At 43.7% G+C, this 19,139-nt stretch overlaps 1 protein-coding gene across 3 annotated transcripts in view; it reads left to right on the top strand.

Moving 5' to 3' along the window:
- LOC311035363 (diacylglycerol kinase delta) overlaps nt 1-19,139 on the top strand; it is a 145,051-nt gene that overhangs the window by 90,388 nt on the left and 35,524 nt on the right. For all 3 annotated transcript variants that reach the window (XM_084043520.1, XM_084043521.1, XM_084043522.1), the window contains 10 exons: nt 2,828-2,938; nt 4,535-4,615; nt 4,945-5,049; nt 7,767-7,899; nt 8,802-8,908; nt 9,160-9,285; nt 14,299-14,401; nt 14,751-14,910; nt 16,783-16,891; nt 18,161-18,300. In XM_084043520.1, the coding sequence (XP_083899646.1) occupies nt 2,828-2,938; nt 4,535-4,615; nt 4,945-5,049; nt 7,767-7,899; nt 8,802-8,908; nt 9,160-9,285; nt 14,299-14,401; nt 14,751-14,910; nt 16,783-16,891; nt 18,161-18,300 (1,175 nt within the window). The remainder of the gene's footprint in view (nt 1-2,827; nt 2,939-4,534; nt 4,616-4,944; nt 5,050-7,766; nt 7,900-8,801; nt 8,909-9,159; nt 9,286-14,298; nt 14,402-14,750; nt 14,911-16,782; nt 16,892-18,160; nt 18,301-19,139) is intronic.

Below are 19,139 nucleotides of genomic sequence, written 5' to 3'. Positions count from 1 at the left end.
CACCAATGCTGCTGGAAGCTCATAATTGATCTCAGGTGTCCTTCTGGCTCTTACAGAGGAGTCCCCCAGATGATTGTCTGGGTCTCCATGTCACCCTGATGGCCAGGATTCTCTACACCCCCTCAATCCTCCTCTCCTTCTGATCATTCTCAAAGTGGGGTCCGGGGACCCGCACGGGTCCTTGGCGGGGTACCAGGGGGTCCCCAGCTAAATAAGTTAATATAGCGTCACAATAACCGCTTTAACCATTATCGTATACTTTGGCTATTACATTTTTTTTTAAATCGTGAAAATGTGTGCAAATCTTTGAATATATATATATATATTCTTTTTAACGCCAACATTTGTAACTCAAATCTTGCTTCTGGGGGTCCCTGGAACACAATATTTTGAGATGGGGGTCCGTGGCCAAATACATGTAATTTTGGGGGTCCTTGACATGAGAACCACTGCCTTAGAGCACAGCAGTGTTTGGAGGATGGCTTTACCGTGGGCATACCAAGCAAGATCCAACAGTTGGCATGATGCAGTGTCCAGTGTCTCCTTCCTCTGGGACTTGAGGCAGTCCAGCTGAAACAGGCTGTGCCTATATGCCCTTCAATCCAGGAGTCCTTGACCTTCACATTGAACCAACACGTATTGAATTGAATTAATTTCAGATTCTTTCCTCTCAGTCCATGCTTTGACACCCAGAGCTTGAGAAGTCTGTTTGCTGTGGTGAGCCAGTGGCTGTGGTCTGTCTCTGACTGCAAAACCAATTTGATAGACATAGTGTTGATCAGTCGAGGGATCTTGAATGACCTTGTCAGGCAGCTTGATCAGGGGAGGGCCAACCGAGATCCCGGTGAATTTTGGATTTATAATTCCAGATAATTTGTTGTCCTGACAGAGTAGGACCATCAAGTTCAACAATGAGCAGTTCACCAGTGCGAATAGGTTGCACATCAACCAGACCAGCTTTCTGCCCAGGTGCAGCTCCAGCTTCCGCATTACTCCAGCTTTCACACCAGTGTTGACATTCGTTGAGTCCTCTCCAATGGCCCACAAGGTCTCATCAAAACCTTTCTCCCTCAGCCAATCAAAAAGGACCTTAGCAATCTGCTCTGCACGTGTCTCCTCTTTAGTTGTTTTATAACAATGCACACACACTGACTCACACACACACACACACACACACACACACACACTCACACACACACACACACACACACACACACACACACACACACACACACACACACACACACACACACACACACACACACACACACACACACACACACACACACACACACTCATTAAGTTGTGGGATTGATTGATCTCCTCTAGTTGCCGTGCCGACTGGCGCAGGAATGTTGCTAGGTGACAGATGTGCAGGTAGAAAGAGGGCCGTCAATAACATGATCGGATTTCTAAGCGTGCGTGTGTGCGTGTGCCATGCGTCCATGTGCAGCACTGCATGCATAAGTGTGAGTGTGTGTGTGTGTGTGTGTGTGTGTGTGTGTGTGTGTGTGTGTGTGTGTGTGTGTGTGTGTGTGTGTGTGTGTGTGTGTGTGTGTGTGTGTGTGTGTGTGTGTGTGTGACGCGCGCATGCATGCGCAACACTGCGTGTGCTTGTGCGATTGAGCACAGGTGTGTGTCAGTGTGTGTGTGTGTGTGTCAGAATCACTTATACCAGAACCCTGTTATCTGGGGAGAGAAATGAACATCTCTATGGCGACCCCAACATTCTAAATCTAACTGATTACCCAGCGTGCATCCAGACCTCTCTCCAAGTGTGTGTAGTCATAAATAAAACGAGAGATCGAGGAAGGGAGCGAGCGACGGAGAGAGAAAGGCAGAATAATGAACAGAAAGACAGGCTATAAAGGAAGATAATAGAAGTGTTCACACCACACAGCCACAGCAAAGCCAGACCTAAATCAAATCATTATCATGGTCCTGCCAGTGTTCAGCGTAGCAGCATTGCACATACCATCACTTATAGATGTGCAGCAACATGAGGAACATGCACGTTATATCGTTGCTGTCGGATGGTAGCCTTGTATATTGTTGCTGTCGGGCAGAAACCTCTTATCATATTCTAACTTTTGTGTTTTTAGCGCCCTACTTGATCATACTGTACTACTGCGTCACACAAAAGCATCAAAAGTAGCAGATCTGCAAGCTCGAAACTCGCAGAGTTTCGAGCTTGTAGATCTGCTACTTTTGCCACTTTTGGAATTTGAATCCTGAAATGTATCAGTTTTGGACATAATGGTTTCCAGCCGACAGAGACAATGTACAAAACCGTTACTTTTCAGGAAATGGAAAACGAGAACCTGTGTAACAATGTAGGCCCCTACACAGGTTCTCGTTTAATTCATGGACATTTTTTTGTTTTTGTCGCATTCCTAAGCCAATAATTTGTGGACCGGTAGCGGTTACGGAATGAGACACAAAGAGTCTCCTTTGTGTGTCCTACCGGAACCGCTGCCTAACCGGTCCGCTGGTCATCAAATTATTGGCTTAGGAATGCGACAAAAACAAAAAAATATCCATGAATTCAAGTCTCCATGGAGTGACTAATCGATGCAAAAAAAAGTATTTTTTGGGGTGAACTATCCCTTTAAGCCCAATTCCCTCTGATGAGCGGTAGATGTTTGGTTTCCCACGTGGGTGACAGGGGTCCGAATCCAGGGTGATAACAGTTGCAGCTATGTTTTTCCATCTGGAGAGGACATACAACTTTACGGATTGTAGCTTTAACAGCAAATAGAATGAATTATAGAAATCAAAACTTGGCTTAAGTCTAAAGTCTCTCTCTCTCTCTTGTTTTTCCTTCCAGAAAAGTGTAAAGGAGGGAATCCTTTTGAAGCAAACCAGTTCGTTCCAGAGATGGAAGCGACGGTACTTCAAGCTGCGAGGAAGGACACTCTACTACGCCAAAGACTCCAAGGTACAGTAGCATCCAACACTGGCATCCAACAGCAGCCAACTGTTATACCACCTCCGACAAACTGCCACCAGACCCCCTATTAACACATTAGTAAAATGTAATGGTGCATGAAGCACAATTTAGAGTCTTTACATATGCCACCAGACAGACACCACAAGGCCGGTTTTCACTTCCCAAGGCAAACACAAATGATTTGAAGCGCACAGTAGAATACAGAGAAATGGAAACATGGAATTATTTGACACGGTTAATAACCAAACTGACACAGAAATCACTATTCAAAAAGCTAAATAAAGAGACACCTGGGAAAACATTTGTTGTAGGATCTACTAGATTGTTTTTAATGCATTTGAATTAGTCTTATGTGAGTTGTAAAAAATATTGTACTTTTTCTTTGTTTTGTTTTTTAAATGTATGCTTTTAAATGTAGTATTGTTTTTATTCATTGCTGTCCGGCAGAAACCAGCTAACTCAATTTTTCCGCTTTTGCATTTTTTTCCATAAATCAGTGCTATTGAACACCCTTTACGTCTGTGTGTTGATTAAAACAATATTGAACCAATTAAAAGTGTTAAAAAGCGCTTCTGACAAAACCAGCTAAGTCCAGCAAAGGGGGGGTGGAGTTAGCTGGTTTTGCTGACTCCAGGCTCCACCCCCATTTGACCTCCACCCTCATTGTGAGCTTTGAGGTCCATTTAGCTGTACTTTATCAATGATGAACAAAACCTCCTTTTTTGTTTTGCTTTTGTAATTTCCTGAAAAATGAACATTTTGGAGTTAGCTGGTTTGTGCCGGACAGCAGAGACATGTGATAATGATCCTAACAAATAAATAAGCCATTAGCTTCCCAGCTGTACTACTAACACAGCTTTATACTGATGGGGAATTTACGTTTGCGATCTAATCTATTTAAAATCTTCAAGCGGTCTAAACATACATTCCTACCAACCCCCTTTTCCCCCTGCCGGTGTCGTATATTGGTCCATTGATCAGACAGGAAAAACAGTATTCCATGACTATTCCCTGAGTGTATATATATATTTTACTGTTTAGCCATCTTGACCTGGCTCCCATCACTACACATTTTGCTGCCTGTGACCTATGCAGGAAGGAGTAATGATTACTCTGATTAAGTTTAAATGAATACAAAAGACTACTTCTGATAATCAAGACAAGACAGAGGTTGTCAATGCCTCTGATACCAAGGAACAAAAGATTTATCAAAATGACTGTTGTGCCTCTCACATCTTACCTGGACTCTCATATGTCAATCAGCGGTTACTCCTCCTGTTTGTTGCCTCCCATTGTGGGAGTGACTAAGATGCCTTTAAGAAGCATTGTAAGGCCTGCTGTCCTATATACTGTTTTTGACTTCAGTTGCGATTGTCTTGAAACTCAGTATCCTTGTGCGCACAAGAAAGAAATTAAACTTCTCAAAAGATACTTTTTGGTTTCTCTTACATTATTCTCAAAAAGCCTTTCTTAAGTGTATAGAATTTTGGCCACAACAATACTTGTTCTGTCGGTAGACAAAACAAAGAACAAAGTTCCTGTCGTGAATTTGAAACGTTTGTCTACTTTTCCCCCTGTTGTCAGTCTCTGATATTTGACGAGGTGGACCTGTCAGACGCCAGCGTGGCTGAGACCAGCACCAAGAACATCAACAACAGCTTCACGGTAAGCATAGCAACCGGCTGGGGGGAAAGGCAAAGGGAGGGAGACCTGGTTAATCCTGTGGGGAGATGTGCTCAGATGCTTCTGTTTTGATTCAGTTTCAGTCGTAGTCTTTTGACTTAAATTCCTTTTAGTTTTAGTCACATTTTAATCACCTTAAATGTTTTACTGTTAGTCTAGTTTTAGTCGACTAAATATCATAAGATTATAGTCGACTAAATCTACAGTTGATTTAGTCGACTAAAATGTGTTTTTTTGGCGGTGCCTTGATGGCGTCGTAATGGCTGATTTTACACTTGGTTGCATGCTGAAAATATCTCTCTCTCTCTCAGGTGATCACTCCATTCAGGAAGTTGATGCTGTGTGCAGAGAGCAGGAAGGAGATGGAAGACTGGATCGGTGCCCTGAAATCCGTCCAGAAGTTGGAAATCTATGAGGTATGACTTTCCCCGACTAAGAATGTGTATAGTCGAATCTGATTGGCCAAATGTTGCCTATAGTCGACTGGTAGACGAATCATTGGAAAAAAAAGTCTGAATCTCTCAGTCGAATCAATATATTGTTATGCAATAGAGGATCATTCCCTTTGGGCTGTGGGTGGTGCTTAATGTCTGATTTAACATATACGTGCTTGGTTTCTCCCAATAAATCATGATAAATATCCTATTTTGGCAAACTATTAGTTAATTAATATAACAAATTAGGCCAATCTCTTAGTCAAATCATGCAAAAAAAAAAGGTTTCCAGAAATGTGTGTGGGGAGGTGTTATGTATGTAGGTCAAGCATACATTATTTCAATAATATATAAAGGCACTACTGTTATCTTGGCAGTTCATTGTTCCTTTTTAAGATAGGCGGCGTAGAAAAGTGCGCTGAAGTAAACAAATGGATAAACTGTCTATTGTCGTTTTGAGTGGTTAATATGCTGTCTATGTAAGTGGATAAACATAGTGGTAGGAATTAATTGGCAAAGGAGAAAAGTGGGTAAAAAAATAATTGGCCACTCTCAATACAAAACCGAAAGAGTCTTCGTCCTACTTATTTTCCACTCGAGGTCTTTCTGTGTAGGTATCTGTCTTTATATCTTTGATGAAACCTCTTTACCTCCTCCTTCCATCCCTTTTCACCAGTGGTGGAAAAAGTACTCACATTTTGTACTTAAGTAAAAGTATCAATACTGCAATGTAGAAATTCTCTATTACAAGTACAAGTCCGTAATTCAAAATTTACTTGAGTAAAAGTACAAAAGTATTGGTAAAAGTTTTACTTAAAGTACCAAAAGTAGAAAGTACTCATTATGCAGAATGTCCAAGTTTTCAAATGTCTTAAATGTATGAAAATCTACAAGTGCTAGAAGCCAAGCTTGTAGATCGGCTATTTTCAAATGGCCGAAATGTATATACTGTAGGGCTGAAGTGGTTAATGTATGTTTTGTGATAATAATCAAAATCCTAAAAGTAACTAGTAACTAAAGCTGTCAAATAATTGTATTGGATTAAAGTACAATATTTGCCTCTGATATGTAGTGGAGTAGAAGTAAAAGTACTGAAATACTCCAGTAAAGTAAAAAATACCTAAAAATTACACCACTGCTTTTAACAGCCCAACTCTGTCACCTTTCATGAGGCATTATTCGTCCACCTCCCTCCTTATTACACATTATCTCCTCATTTGCTCACTTTCCCTCCGTATCCTTATCTCTTCACTTTCGGGCAGATTAATGATGCTCATAACATCAGACACCTCCATTTGATAAAAGAGAGATGAAAATTGTAAGCCGCTACTCGTGTCTGAGCTTAACTGCTCCCTTGCATTTCCAGCGTCTTAATCTCCCTTTGTCACATTATTGAGCCCTTAACATTTTGATTCACGTCTGCTGACTGAGTCATCAGTAGAAGAAGCCCATATCGGTGTAATCAGTCAAAAAAAACAGCTAAATCCTCTTCTTGGAGATACTTTTTTGATTTTTTTTTTTATTATACAGCAGAGGTGGGAGAGACAGGAAAGCAATGAGAGAGTAAAGGCTATTTATAAAAGAAAGAAACAAAAAACAAATATAACAGTATCATTAATGTGTATTTTAGCTCTTTGTTTTGGACGGCAAGTATCCATGGTGACCATAAATAAGTCAGTTTTCTTTTTTTTAACTACATTTTTATCCCACGATTTTGTAACCCCTATTTTTTCACCCAGTGCTAATGCCTAAGCGTGTAATCCTGGGCACTACCTTCCCTCTGCCAACCTAGGGAGACCAGGGCCGAGCTCATGCCTCCTTCAATGCATGAGAGCCAACTGACCTTCTTATCACCTGACAGGGGAGAGTTTCCCTGGTTGGACGTAGCGCGTGGAAGGAACACGTTATTCCAACCAGTTCCCTTGCCCTCCATCAGGCGCCCCGGCTGGCCAGGGGGAGGCAGTATAGTGACCAGGATTACTGCATGTTTTTTGTGAGGGTACCTACCCTAGGAGACACGGGGAGAACATGCAAACTCCATACAGAAAGGCCCTTTCGCCAACCCCACCTAGGGTGTGGGCACTGATGACGCGGAGGAGAGAACAGCTTGATCACAACCCAACCTCATTTCCTTAGACAGTCTGTTAAAAGGAGAACATAGTGACGTCACTGTCCCCATCGGTCTGCGTTCCTCCCATCATCACAGGACATTCAATCACGTTAACCTTTTTTAATGAAACCGTGACGTCATCCTTCCACGTCATTGTCCTATCCTCCTTGGGCTTGTATTTGTCTTCCCCTTACGGACGGGTCCATTTGGTTCCATTTGTACACTCTCAGAGTTAAATTAACACTGAGGATTTTACAGTGTCAGATTGAAGTCCCAGAGATAAAAAAGAAAAATGTCTCAAATGGGGGTCCGTGGACTATTGCATATGAAAATGGGGGTCCTTGAAATTAAAAAAGGTTGATAATTACTGTCCTATCATAGGACTGTTAGTTTTAACCATAGACTGTCCTGGAGCAGTGATGTCACTGACCTGTCCTTGTGTTTGTGTCCTCTCCCAGCCGAGTCAGTTCAACATAGAGCAGTGATGTCACTCACCTGTCCTTGTGTTTGTGTCCTCTCCCAGGCCAGTCAGTTCAACATGGAGCAGTGATGTCACTGACCTGTCATTTGTGTTTGTGTCCTCTCCCAGGCCAGTCAGTTCAACATGGAGCATTTCTCCGGGATGCACAACTGGTATGCGTGCTCCCATGCCAGACCCACCTTCTGTAACGTCTGCAGAGAGGCCCTGCCGGGGGTCACCTCGCACGGACTGTCCTGTGAAGGTAGAGCCCCTCTACACACACATTTGAACAATTCATTCATGTCCACATAAAGGAGAGAATACAAGGACACACATATTAAAGGTGCAGTTCAGGTTACATTCACAAAATCATGGCATAATGTCTTCACGATGCAATAAGCATGTCACTCAGTACTCTATGGGTATAAGTAACAGCGTCTTCGCCATGTGTGGCGGCTACCAACAATAGCAGAGACAACACAGGACTTTACAAGCCTTTTTGCCTCCTTTTTGGGCATCCCAAGTTGTTGAAACCCTCTAACAACCAGTATAGGCTACCAAATATAAAATCAAATAGTCTGCACCTATAGCCCAGCTCTGAGATGGCATGTAGGCAGTGTTGCCAGATTTTGTGAGAGAAACAAGCAACCAGGTCTAGGGAAACCAGCCCAAAAGAAGCGACTATGGGCCACATGAGCACTTTCACATATGCATCAGCTATTTGAAAATAGCAGATCTACAAGCTCACAACGCGTCGCGATGCGACGCGTTGTGAGCTTGTAGATCGGCTATTTTCAAATAAAATCTTGCAGGGCAATTACAATAAGCAGATCTGGCAACCCTGCATGTAGGAGTGGTTGGTATTTAATGGCCTTGGTCATAAAGGCTTCCTCTAGGCTAGGGTCAAAGGTGGAGGCTATCTCTATGACAGACACTATGATGCAAAGATCTGAACAATATGTGGTGTATTAGCTGTCAAATATGTACAATTTTTGTTTTACTGCATGATACCCCCTCTTCTTCTCACTTGATTAAATCACCCCCTCCCCACCGGACAGTAGTTTAACAACCTGCCATCCAGTCTCTCGTCCAGTCTCTCATGGTTTCATTATGTTCATAATATACATCCGTCCTGAGTATTGACCTCTGACCTTCCGTTTTTAGTGTGTAAGTTCAAGGCCCATAAGCGATGTGCCGTGCGCTCCACCAACAGCTGCAAATGGACCACGCTGGCCTCCATAGGAAATGACATCATGGAGGACAAAGAAGGGGTGAGTGTACAGATTGTACATACATAGTGTAGTACACAATACTATGTACCTTCTTTTATTTGTGTGTTATCATTTGCAAGGCACTTGAGCTCCCCTGCTGTATGCCTGAAACGTACAATAGAAATCAAGTATACCTGTTTTGTTTAACATTTGAATTGATTTGACTGTGTGTGTGTGTGTGTGTGTGTGTGTGTGTGTGTGTGTGTGTGTGTGTGTGTGTGTGTGTGTGTGTGTGTGTGTGTTCTTCCTAGGTGACTATGCCTCATCAGTGGTTGGAGGGCAACCTGCCGGTCAACGCCAAGTGTGTGGTGTGTGACAAGAACTGTGGCAGCGTGCGCCGGCTGCAGGACTGGCGTTGTCTCTGGTGCAAGGACATCGTAAGTCACACTCCCGTCAGCTTGTCCAGGAGGTGCGACATCGAAAGGTGGCATGTGACATGCCACCAGCATGTGACATGCCGACATGCCGGCGACACGTCGCCTCTGCCACCGGCATGCCTCTGGCATGTTGTGCCTGCCGGTGACAGAGGTAACATGTCGGTGGCATGTCACATGCCGATTTCCGATCTCGCTGTCACTCCAAGATCTAAACGAACAAATAATTACCCCATTGCTGAAAATGCTAAAAAATGTACCTGAGATCCTTCCTTCCTTTTTTTGGAATCTGTATGGAGGTGGTAGATGTTTGGCTTCTCTGCAACACTAGGTTTGCCTACTATAGAAGCTGTGAAGGGAGATGACAGGCCGTTCTTGTCATGTCAACCAATGAAGCCACCATAATTCATGTGGCAGATGCCAAAGTGAGGAGTTTTTAGAGATTTGATCTGGTGGTCTTTATAAACGTAGGTCTCAGGGTTTGTGTTGCGTGTGACGTCAGACCAGAGCACTGATCCGCCGTATATGAGATGTTGAAGGGCAATACATGGCACACTAGTGTTGCACAGAGATACAGACGGAACAGAGAGAAGGCAGAGACGCATAGAGATAGAGGGACAGACAGAGACAAACAGACAGATGTTCTGCTGGACCGCGGTGAAGTCAGGGCCACCGGGTGTTGGTCATGCCGTAGCCATCGGACACAAGCTCTACTGCTTGGACGTGTACTGTGACACGGAGACCTGCATGGAGGTCTGCGTGGACGACGGGGATCACGTCGACGTGCATGTATTCAACACTGTGTCTTTAAGCTGGAGGCAGTTGCCTCCGGTGACGCCCGGACGAGGAGAACGTCCCCCCGAGGTCCACCGTGTGCGCAAAGGCCACACAGCTGTGCTGATAGGAGAGGTCATCTACATCTGGGGCGGGGTCAAGAATAGTTCAGATCGATTCTGCAAGGTGCTCTATGCGTTTGATGTCGACACCCACAGATGGTTCAAACCCAAGGTTTATGGGACCGTTCCAGAGGTGGGGTACAACCACTCAGCCTGTGGCTTGGGGAAGGTCATGTATGTCAATGCAAGGAATCAAAATTACTACTCCGTGCTGTACAAGTTGGACACCACCACAATGGTCTGGTCTTTAATTAACACCACAGGCTCTCCACCTGTTTTCACTTATTGTCTCTCCTCCGCCACCATCATTGGCACAAAGATGTTTGTATTTTGGTTCCATCCAGGATACTATAGTAATTATTTTAAGATTTTTGATAAGTACTTTAATAACATCGGAGTGTTTGACACTGTGACCGACAGCTGGCTGACCATGCCTCCTGCACAGCTTCCAGAAGGACGCAGGTTTCATTCAGCCTTTGCCTACGATGGAGAGCTGTACATAATGTGTGGTTTTTTTAAATGTGATCTGTGGAAGTTCAATCAAAAGACCCGTACCTGGAAGAGGTTTGAGGCCAAGGGGAAATGGGGGAGACCTTGGATGGCCTGCATGGTAGGAGATCGCCTCTTTGGAGGATCTTATCGCAACAATCGCAGTTCGATGCACATCTTAGACTTAAATCCTAGTCTGAAGACGTTATGCAAGTTTGCAGTTATTCAGTACGGTCTGAAGCAGTCGGAACTGCCACACAACATCAGGTTGGAACTTGCTCCAAGTTCCAAGCAACGGAACCCAGGAAAGAGAAGACGTGCCATGTTTTAGCTTGTAGATTGATGTTTTCTACCCTAAATGTGTTGTGGACTCTAGACATCAATTTCAATTGTCTGCTCACGATTCGATAAAAAAAAAAAGATATATATATTCCCAATCAGTTTTATCTATTTTAATTCACAAGACTATGACATAACAGTCATATGTGCCACCAAGAGTCAGCTGGGCAGTGACACACACCTCAGCTGTGCTGTACGGAACTGCATGTGACTGGAGTTAGTTTTATTTTTCCCCTAAAGCCCTTGATTATCACTGAAGACATGATAATGTTTACTATTATGGTAAGCTTACATTTCACACACACCATAGTAAGAACTGTAATGTTCACCAGCAAAATAATAAATGCATATATATATATATATATATATATATATATATATATATATATATAATATATTTAAAAATTGAAATTGTGAATCGATTTTGAATCGTTGATAATCGCTATTTTTGCGAGAATCGGTTTTTTTCCCAACACCACTATTAAATAAGGCATTGTCACTTTGTGAAACACGTGTACCATTTGAACATGTTGTGTTTTCTGTGTGTGTGGTGTGTGTGTGTGTCACTAGTAAACTAGTCAACAATATAAGCTAATTGCCGGGTGCACTGCTCCAAAGTGTTCTCCATGAATAATGCCAGCCGTCACAGAATGTCCTTCAGATTGGCAACTTTTTTATTCAACCACTTAAACCCCATATGGTTGAGCGGAGTCCCTCAGGGCTTCCGTTTTCTGGGGAAAGCTTTCGCTGAAAATAGACGATCGACGATCCCCCTAATCGGCTGCCTATGCCAGCTGCATGTCGCCTATGCTGCCTCTGCCACCAGCATGCCCTCTATGCCGCCGGCATAGGCGACGTGTCGGCAGTATAGGCGCAATGCCGGTGACACAAACACGGCCCATGTCGTCGACATGTCGCCGGTGGCAAAGGCGACATGTCGGTGGCATGTCACAAGCTGCATGTCGGTGGCGCTTCCCGATCTCGCTGTCACTAAAGCTCTCAATATAGAGTACAGAAGTCCTGACGTCACTCGTCCATCCCCTGGGTCGTAAAGTCATTTCTCCATGGAGAATAACATTGGGTCATCATAGAATCGTCTCATATAAGAATTGTGGTCCAAAAATAAACAAACTGTCTCTGCGATATTGTCAGGGAGGTGGCTCTGTATCGTTTATGATTGTCAGTCACTCATATTTAAAACAGTCCGCTTCTGGCGGAAATTTAACTAATTTGGCGGAAGTAACATTTGCGTTTTCTCACCGTCAGTTGATGCTTCATATCCATAAGAGTAAAACACGTCTATGGGGATTCAGAACGGGGGGGGAAAAACCACGACCCAGGTAGGATGTGTAAATTACGTCAGACTTCGGTGCTCTATACCGGTCAACCTTAGTTCCTACTCTCACCTATGGTCGTGATGAGTGGGTCATGACCAAAATGATAGGATTGCGGATACAAGCGGACGAAAATAGTGTTTTTTTTTCCAGACGGGTGGCTGGTGTCTCTCCCTTAGCGATAGGGTTAGAAGTCACCGAGGAGAGACTCGGAGTAGAGCAGCTGCTCCTTCACGTGGAGAGGAGCCAGTCTAGTACGGATGCCTCCTGAGCATCTCCCTAGGGAGGTCCTCTGTGTACGGTCCACTGGGAGGAGACCCCCTGGCAGACCAAGGACCAGATGGGGGGGATTATATCTCCACGCTGGAACTTGGAGAGCATGGGGATCCCTTGGGATGAAGTGGCTAATGTTGCCTGGGAAAGGATCGCCAGGAGCTGTTGCCCCCTCGCGATAAATGGTTGAAGTTGGAAAATAAATGGAATGGCGCTGTTGCGTGCCGAATATAGCAGATGTACAAGCTCACAATGTGTCACATCGTGATGCATAGTGAGCTTGTAGATTTGTGTTTTTGCCACGCAATACAATGGCTCAACAAAGTATAAATCGAGCTTTGCTGAAATACTCGTTACGTTATGTCTGTCTCTGTGTATGTCTGTCTGTCTGTCTGTCTGTCTGTCTGTCTGTCTGTCTGTCTGTCTGTCTGTCCTTCCATCGTTCCGCCCGTGTCTGGCAGTTCCAGGGAGGGAATCTAACTTCATCTCTTTCTGAGAAAGATGGAGAATGGTGCAGAATTGCTGAAAGCATATATCCCATATTTAGTTCTCACAGGGGGAACATGATCTGAGGTATAATGTTGTGATCTCAGACTGCAGTGCCCACATCGTTGAATGAGTAATGTGCTTATGTAAGTTGGTAGCTGTTCCGGTATAGCCTTGTATACAAATACTAATGAAAACTGTCTTCTTAGACGCTTAAACCCGATATCCTTAATTGACCCGAGTCGCCCAGGGCTCTATCCTAGGTCCGCTCCTTTTGTCCCGCTACACCAAATATCTACGCCTCCAAAATAGCTGATCTATAAGCTTGCAACGCATTGCAACGTAACACGTTGTGAGATTGTAGATCTGCTTTTTTTTTTTTTTTTTCTTCAAACTTATGTTGCCATAATACCAGTGGTTCTCAAACGTATTTCATGTCAAGGACCACCCAAAATGATACGTATTTGTCCGCGGACCCCCCATCTCAAAATATTATATAGCAGATCTACAAGCTACATAGTGCGGCACTCGGTGCCGCGCTATGAGCTTGTATATCTGCTGTTTTTGAATAGCCAAAGAAATCTTAAACAGATGAGTTCCCCGTCTTAATGGATTAAGCTCACGTCATTCGCTGTAATTCCTCTTGCTGTCAGTGCTGCCACTGAACATTGTATGTGCTTCGGTTGCTCCCACCACCACCCCAGTACCACCAGTAGGCTCTGCTTTCCCTAAGGGTTCTGTTTTCCCCTGGGGGGGGGGGTTGTTATAGATGTGTATTATACATCTCCCTGCTCTTAAATGGTTGTCTTATAATGTGCTGAGCTGGGAGTAATGTATGCAGAGCCTGAACGCCAAGATCAAATGATATATATTTACACTTATAAATATTCAGTGTACGGACACTAGGATTCAAGTGGTTAAATAATATCATCCGTTTATCAACACACACACACACACACACACACACACACACACACACACACACACACACACACACACACAGACACACACACACACCATGGATGTTGTGGTATTTGTAAAGGTTATAGAAGTGATATTCAGGGAGATGAACTGACCTTTCTGCCTCTGGCGAAATGCAAGAATACTATGGAGACCACTGACTGTGTGTGTGTGTGTGTGTGTGTGTGTGTGTGTGTGTGTGTGTGTGCGCGTGTGTGCGTGTGCGCGCGTGCGTGCAGGTCCATAACAGCTGTAAAGAGCAGATGGGGAAGGTGTGTCCATTGGGCCAGTGCCGAGTGTCAATCATTCCTCCCACCGCACTCAACATTATCGACTCAGATGGTGAGACGCACATTCGCACGCACAGCGTAGTGATCACACTACAGCGTCACACAAAAGCATCAAAAGTAGCAGATCTACAAGTCAATCTGCAGCTTCTTTTACTGTTTTTTTATTTATTTGGATCCTGAAAAGTAACTGTTTGGGACCTATGAGGTTTCCACCCGCGACGTTTTGTCACATTGGACATGGCCTGCAATTGTTCCCATGCTCTGGACGGGCGGAAGAGCTCCAGTCACAATTCGATATAGGTCACCACATTTGGCGCAACACTCAGAAACTTGGACGGGTGTTTTGCTTATTATATAACTATGTTGAGGGAAAAAAAAATGTGTGTTATATTTGTGTGCAGGCTTCTGGAAGGCCACCTCGGCATCGTGCTCCAGCCCTCTGCTGGTCCTGGTCAACTCTAAGAGCGGAGACAACCAGGGGGTGAAGTTCCTCCGCAAGTTCAAGCAGCTCCTCAACCCTGCCCAGGTGTTTGACTTGATGAACGGAGGACCACAGCTGGGGTATCTCTCTCTCTCTTTCCGTACATCTTTGCCCTTCTTCGTTTTCCTGTGTGACTCATCTATGACTCAGAACTTCTTGGTTCATGTAAAACAACTTTTTTAGCTCAAGACCCAAAAGAGAAATATGGTGTCAACAAAGCGTACAAAAATATATGATGAATTAACCACATAATGTTTAATCCCTCAAAGTTTGTACCCCGCCCTGTCCGAAAAGACCTCCCCATCTTTAATCTGGAGGAAATTACGGAAACCGAGGTGGCAAACATCATCAAATCACTGAAAGCATCCAAAGCCAAGGATGCCTATGGGCTCGATACAAACTTTTTAAAAACAAATGCAGATTCTCTGGTGGCACCGATCACACATCTGGTAAATCTGTCCATCAGACAACGCACTGTTCCTCCTCAATGGAAAGTTGCTGTGATAACACCAATCTACAAATCTGGCGCTTAAACTGAAATATCAAACTATTGACCCATAAGCCTCCTACCAGTTATATCAAAGGTGGCTGAAAAGTGGATTGTCAAATCTATCATCAAACATCTAGACAAAGGCCACACCCCACTGACACGCCACTGCATCCCATGCAGTTTGGGTTTCGGGCCTTTCACTCCACTGAATCAGCAAACTGCCTATTCATAGAAAAATTGAAGTGTGCTTTGAACAGAGCTCCCTGTGCAATGGCGGCGTTCCTGCACTTCAAGAAGGCGTTCGACACCGTCTGTCACCGGGTCCTCCTGTCCAAATTAACACATTTTAATTTTTGTCCAGAAACTATACAATGGTTTAGTTCCTATCCATCCACCAGAAAACAGTGCGTAAGTGTAAACAGTGTTAAATCCCCCTACCACACCTGTTCGGTCGGTGTCCCCCAGGGCTCAATACTAGGTACAATTCTGTTCTCACTGTACATAAATGACCTACCTGAAGTATGTAATAATCTACATGTCCAGATGTATGCAGATGATGCCGTTGTACTTGCCCATGGTAACAGCTATGCAGAGGTGTCAATAATCTTAACCTCAGCTCTGACAAGCACTCAAGACTGGCTTATAGATATGGCTTATTTTAATATTTTCGCTCCCGTTTTAGGATTATTATGGTAATTTCGGGGTCGCACGGCCCAATTATTAGTTTTGTTTGGGCTGGGATGCTTTCCAGCAGGGGCCTCAGTGCGGCTGCAGAGTTCATGTGCAGGGCTGGGCTGAAGCAGTGAAACGCCCCCCGTCCCCCGTCCCCCCGTCCCCGTCCCCCCCCCATTGACAAAACGGGCCGGGGGGGGGGGAGTGGTGGGCCGGTCTGGACCAAAATGCAAGGGCTGAATTTTGGTCCCAGTCCGGCTCTGCTCAACCCTAACTTTTAAAAACATGTGAAGAAAGTCACAAATACGATAACATTCAACCTTCAAAATTTTAAACAAATTAGACCCTTCCTGACAGTTGGTGCTGCCAGATCGTATCTTCACTGTATGATCCTATCACATATTGAATACTGTTTTACAAACTGGTCTTGCACAGGCGTGACGATTCTAAAACCCATTGAACAGCTCCACAAAAGTGCGCTCAAAGTGTTTGACAGGAAGCCTCACTCTTATCATCATTGTAACATACTCAGGAGGCTCAATTTTTTTAGCTTCGACAATTTCAAGTTCAAACAGGTTGGGGTCATATACAAGAATGAGAATGAAAAACGTGCTCGCAGCCCCTAGAAATGGGTCACAAATCTATGTTTGGGAAACACTGTTAGATACTGTACTTGACATTGTGTTCTTCAGCTTCCTACTGTATAACATACGGTATCTCCTTTCCTCTCCATCACTTTTCCTCTTCTCCTCCTCCTCCCTCTCTCTCTCTCTCTCCCTCTCTCCTTCAGGCTGCGTCTGTTCCAGAAGTTTCCGACCTTTCGTACCTTGGTGTGCGGGGGAGACGGCAGTGTGGGCTGGGTGCTCTCTGAGCTCGACAAGCTCAACCTCCACAAACAGGTGAGGACGGGTGAGATGAGGAGGGAGGGAAGGAGGGAAGGAAGGAAGGAATGCTAGAGAAAGGTGCGGGCGATGATTACAAGTCGGAAAAGAGGAAGGGGATGATGGAGACGAGATGAAGTTAAAGACTGAGAGATTCGGAGACTTTCTTTGTCACTTGTAAAACAGATTCAAAGTCATTTTCAGCTAATATCAGTTCACGCTAATCAGTTTTGGTCACTTAATGTGACGTGAGGTCAATTAACGATTAGTCTCTCTCTGCACCTGCGTGAAATCAGTCCACTTTATGACTAGTTAACTTATTAAATCTCTCTCTCTCGCTGCAGAAACAAAATGCCAAGAAGTGTCCGATTTTTAGCTTTGTAGTGGGACAGGCCAAACTGGCCATTCAATGAAGGAAATATATTTGGATTTTTTTTCAGCCAACGTTTAAACTAAGCATTGGTTAAAGCAAGAATCAGATTTTATTCTCTCATGAATAATGTAGATGAGTTTGAATGGTGCTTCAATGAGGCTCTCTCTGTTCTGTGGAGGGGCAGTTGGTTTTCAACGATGTACTGTATTGCGATGAGATTTATGAAGCTTCTTTTTACATGATTTTTTTTTATCTGACACATCTCAATTTCTCTCTCTCTCTCTTCCTTTCTCTCCCCTCTCCTTCACATTCTCCATTCTTCTGCCATCTTACCTACTTCTTCTCTCTCTCTCTCTCTCTCTCTCTCTCTCTCTCTCTCTCTCTCTCTCACTATGAACTTGTAGATCTGCTATTTTTGGAAAATCGTGAAAATGTGTTCAATCTTTGAACATTTTTAACTCTGTTACAACTTCTGGGGGTCCCTGGAACAAAATATTTTGAGATGGGGGGTCCACGCCAAATACATATAATTTTGGGTGGTCCTTGACATGAAAAGTTTGAGAACCACTGATATTAGCAACATACGTTTTTTTGGTTAAACTGATTTAGAAGACATTTGTAGAATCCCCAGAAGCTAAGATTTGAGTTACACATGTTCGCCAAAAAATAGCAGATCTACAAGCTCATAGTGCGGCACTCGTGCTTTTTTTGAATAGCCCAAATAAATCAAAAAATGACACAGATGCGTGAATGGTTTAATCTTGTTAAGTAGAGTAGGATAGCACACGCAAACCAGGTGGCATTCTGTGACATTTGGACATAAATAAAAGATTATGAATTAATTAGGTGGATGTGTGTTGGGCATTATTTTGTCCAGATGGGAAACTAAGTTGAAATTGAGTCTCTCTCTCCAGTGTCAGCTGGGCGTTCTTCCTCTGGGTACCGGTAACGATCTGGCGCGGGTGCTGGGTTGGGGCGGGCTGTGCGACGACGACGCTCAACTCCTTCAGATCCTGGAGAAGCTGGAGAGAGCCACCACTAAGATGCTGGACAGGTAACCTGAACACTCCACCGGTCGGTCTAGGTTCACTGATGGTTCCTAACTCCATCAGTCCACACAGGCACACCTGGGTACTGCTGGTTTTATATCTTACCAGGAAGTTACTGCATTGCATTCCTCGCAGTGGTGTAAAGTAACTTAAGTACGTTTACTCAAGTACTGTACTTAAGTGCAGTTTTGAGGTACTTTTACTTTATTGGAGTATTGTCTATACTTTTACTTCTACTCCACTACATCTCAGAGGCAAATATTGTACTTTTACTCCACTGCAATTATTTGAAAGCTTAAGTTACTTGTCACTTTGCAGATATAAATGATTACGTTATGAAACATACATTAACCACTTTTGGTACTTTAAGTACATTTTGATACCAATACTTTTGTACTTTTACTCAAGTAAATGTTGAATTCCGGACTTTTACTTGTAACAGAGTACTTCTACATTGCATTATTGATACTTTCACTTAAGTAAAACATTTGAGTACTTTTTCCACCACTGAGTCCTTGTCATTTCATCTGTCTAATCAGGGAGTCTTTCCTTATTTGGGCGCAGACTGTTTATATTTCTCAATGTCTGGCCCGGGGCCCACCAGTGGTCCAAATGGACCCTTAAAAAAAAGTAATTATTTTTATCTTTGGGACCCCAATCTACACTGTAAAATTCTCAGTGTTCATTTAACTCTGAGAGTGTATAAATGGAGCCATTTGTACACTCTCTTGAAACTTGTGCCGTAGGTTTTCACAACATTTCAGATATTTTCAGGGTCAGCATTTAGTAAACTAGCTGACTGACTGAACAGTTGTTACCTTTGCATGTTTAATGTCCTGACTTA

This window comes from Gymnoscopelus microlampas, assembly GCF_963454915.1.
Source record: "Gymnoscopelus microlampas genome assembly, chromosome: 19".
In the NCBI taxonomy this organism is placed as follows: Eukaryota; Metazoa; Chordata; class Actinopteri; order Myctophiformes; family Myctophidae; genus Gymnoscopelus; species Gymnoscopelus microlampas.
The sequence above is the reverse complement of the archived record's forward strand: the minus strand, read 5'-3'. Positions and strand labels throughout refer to the sequence as shown.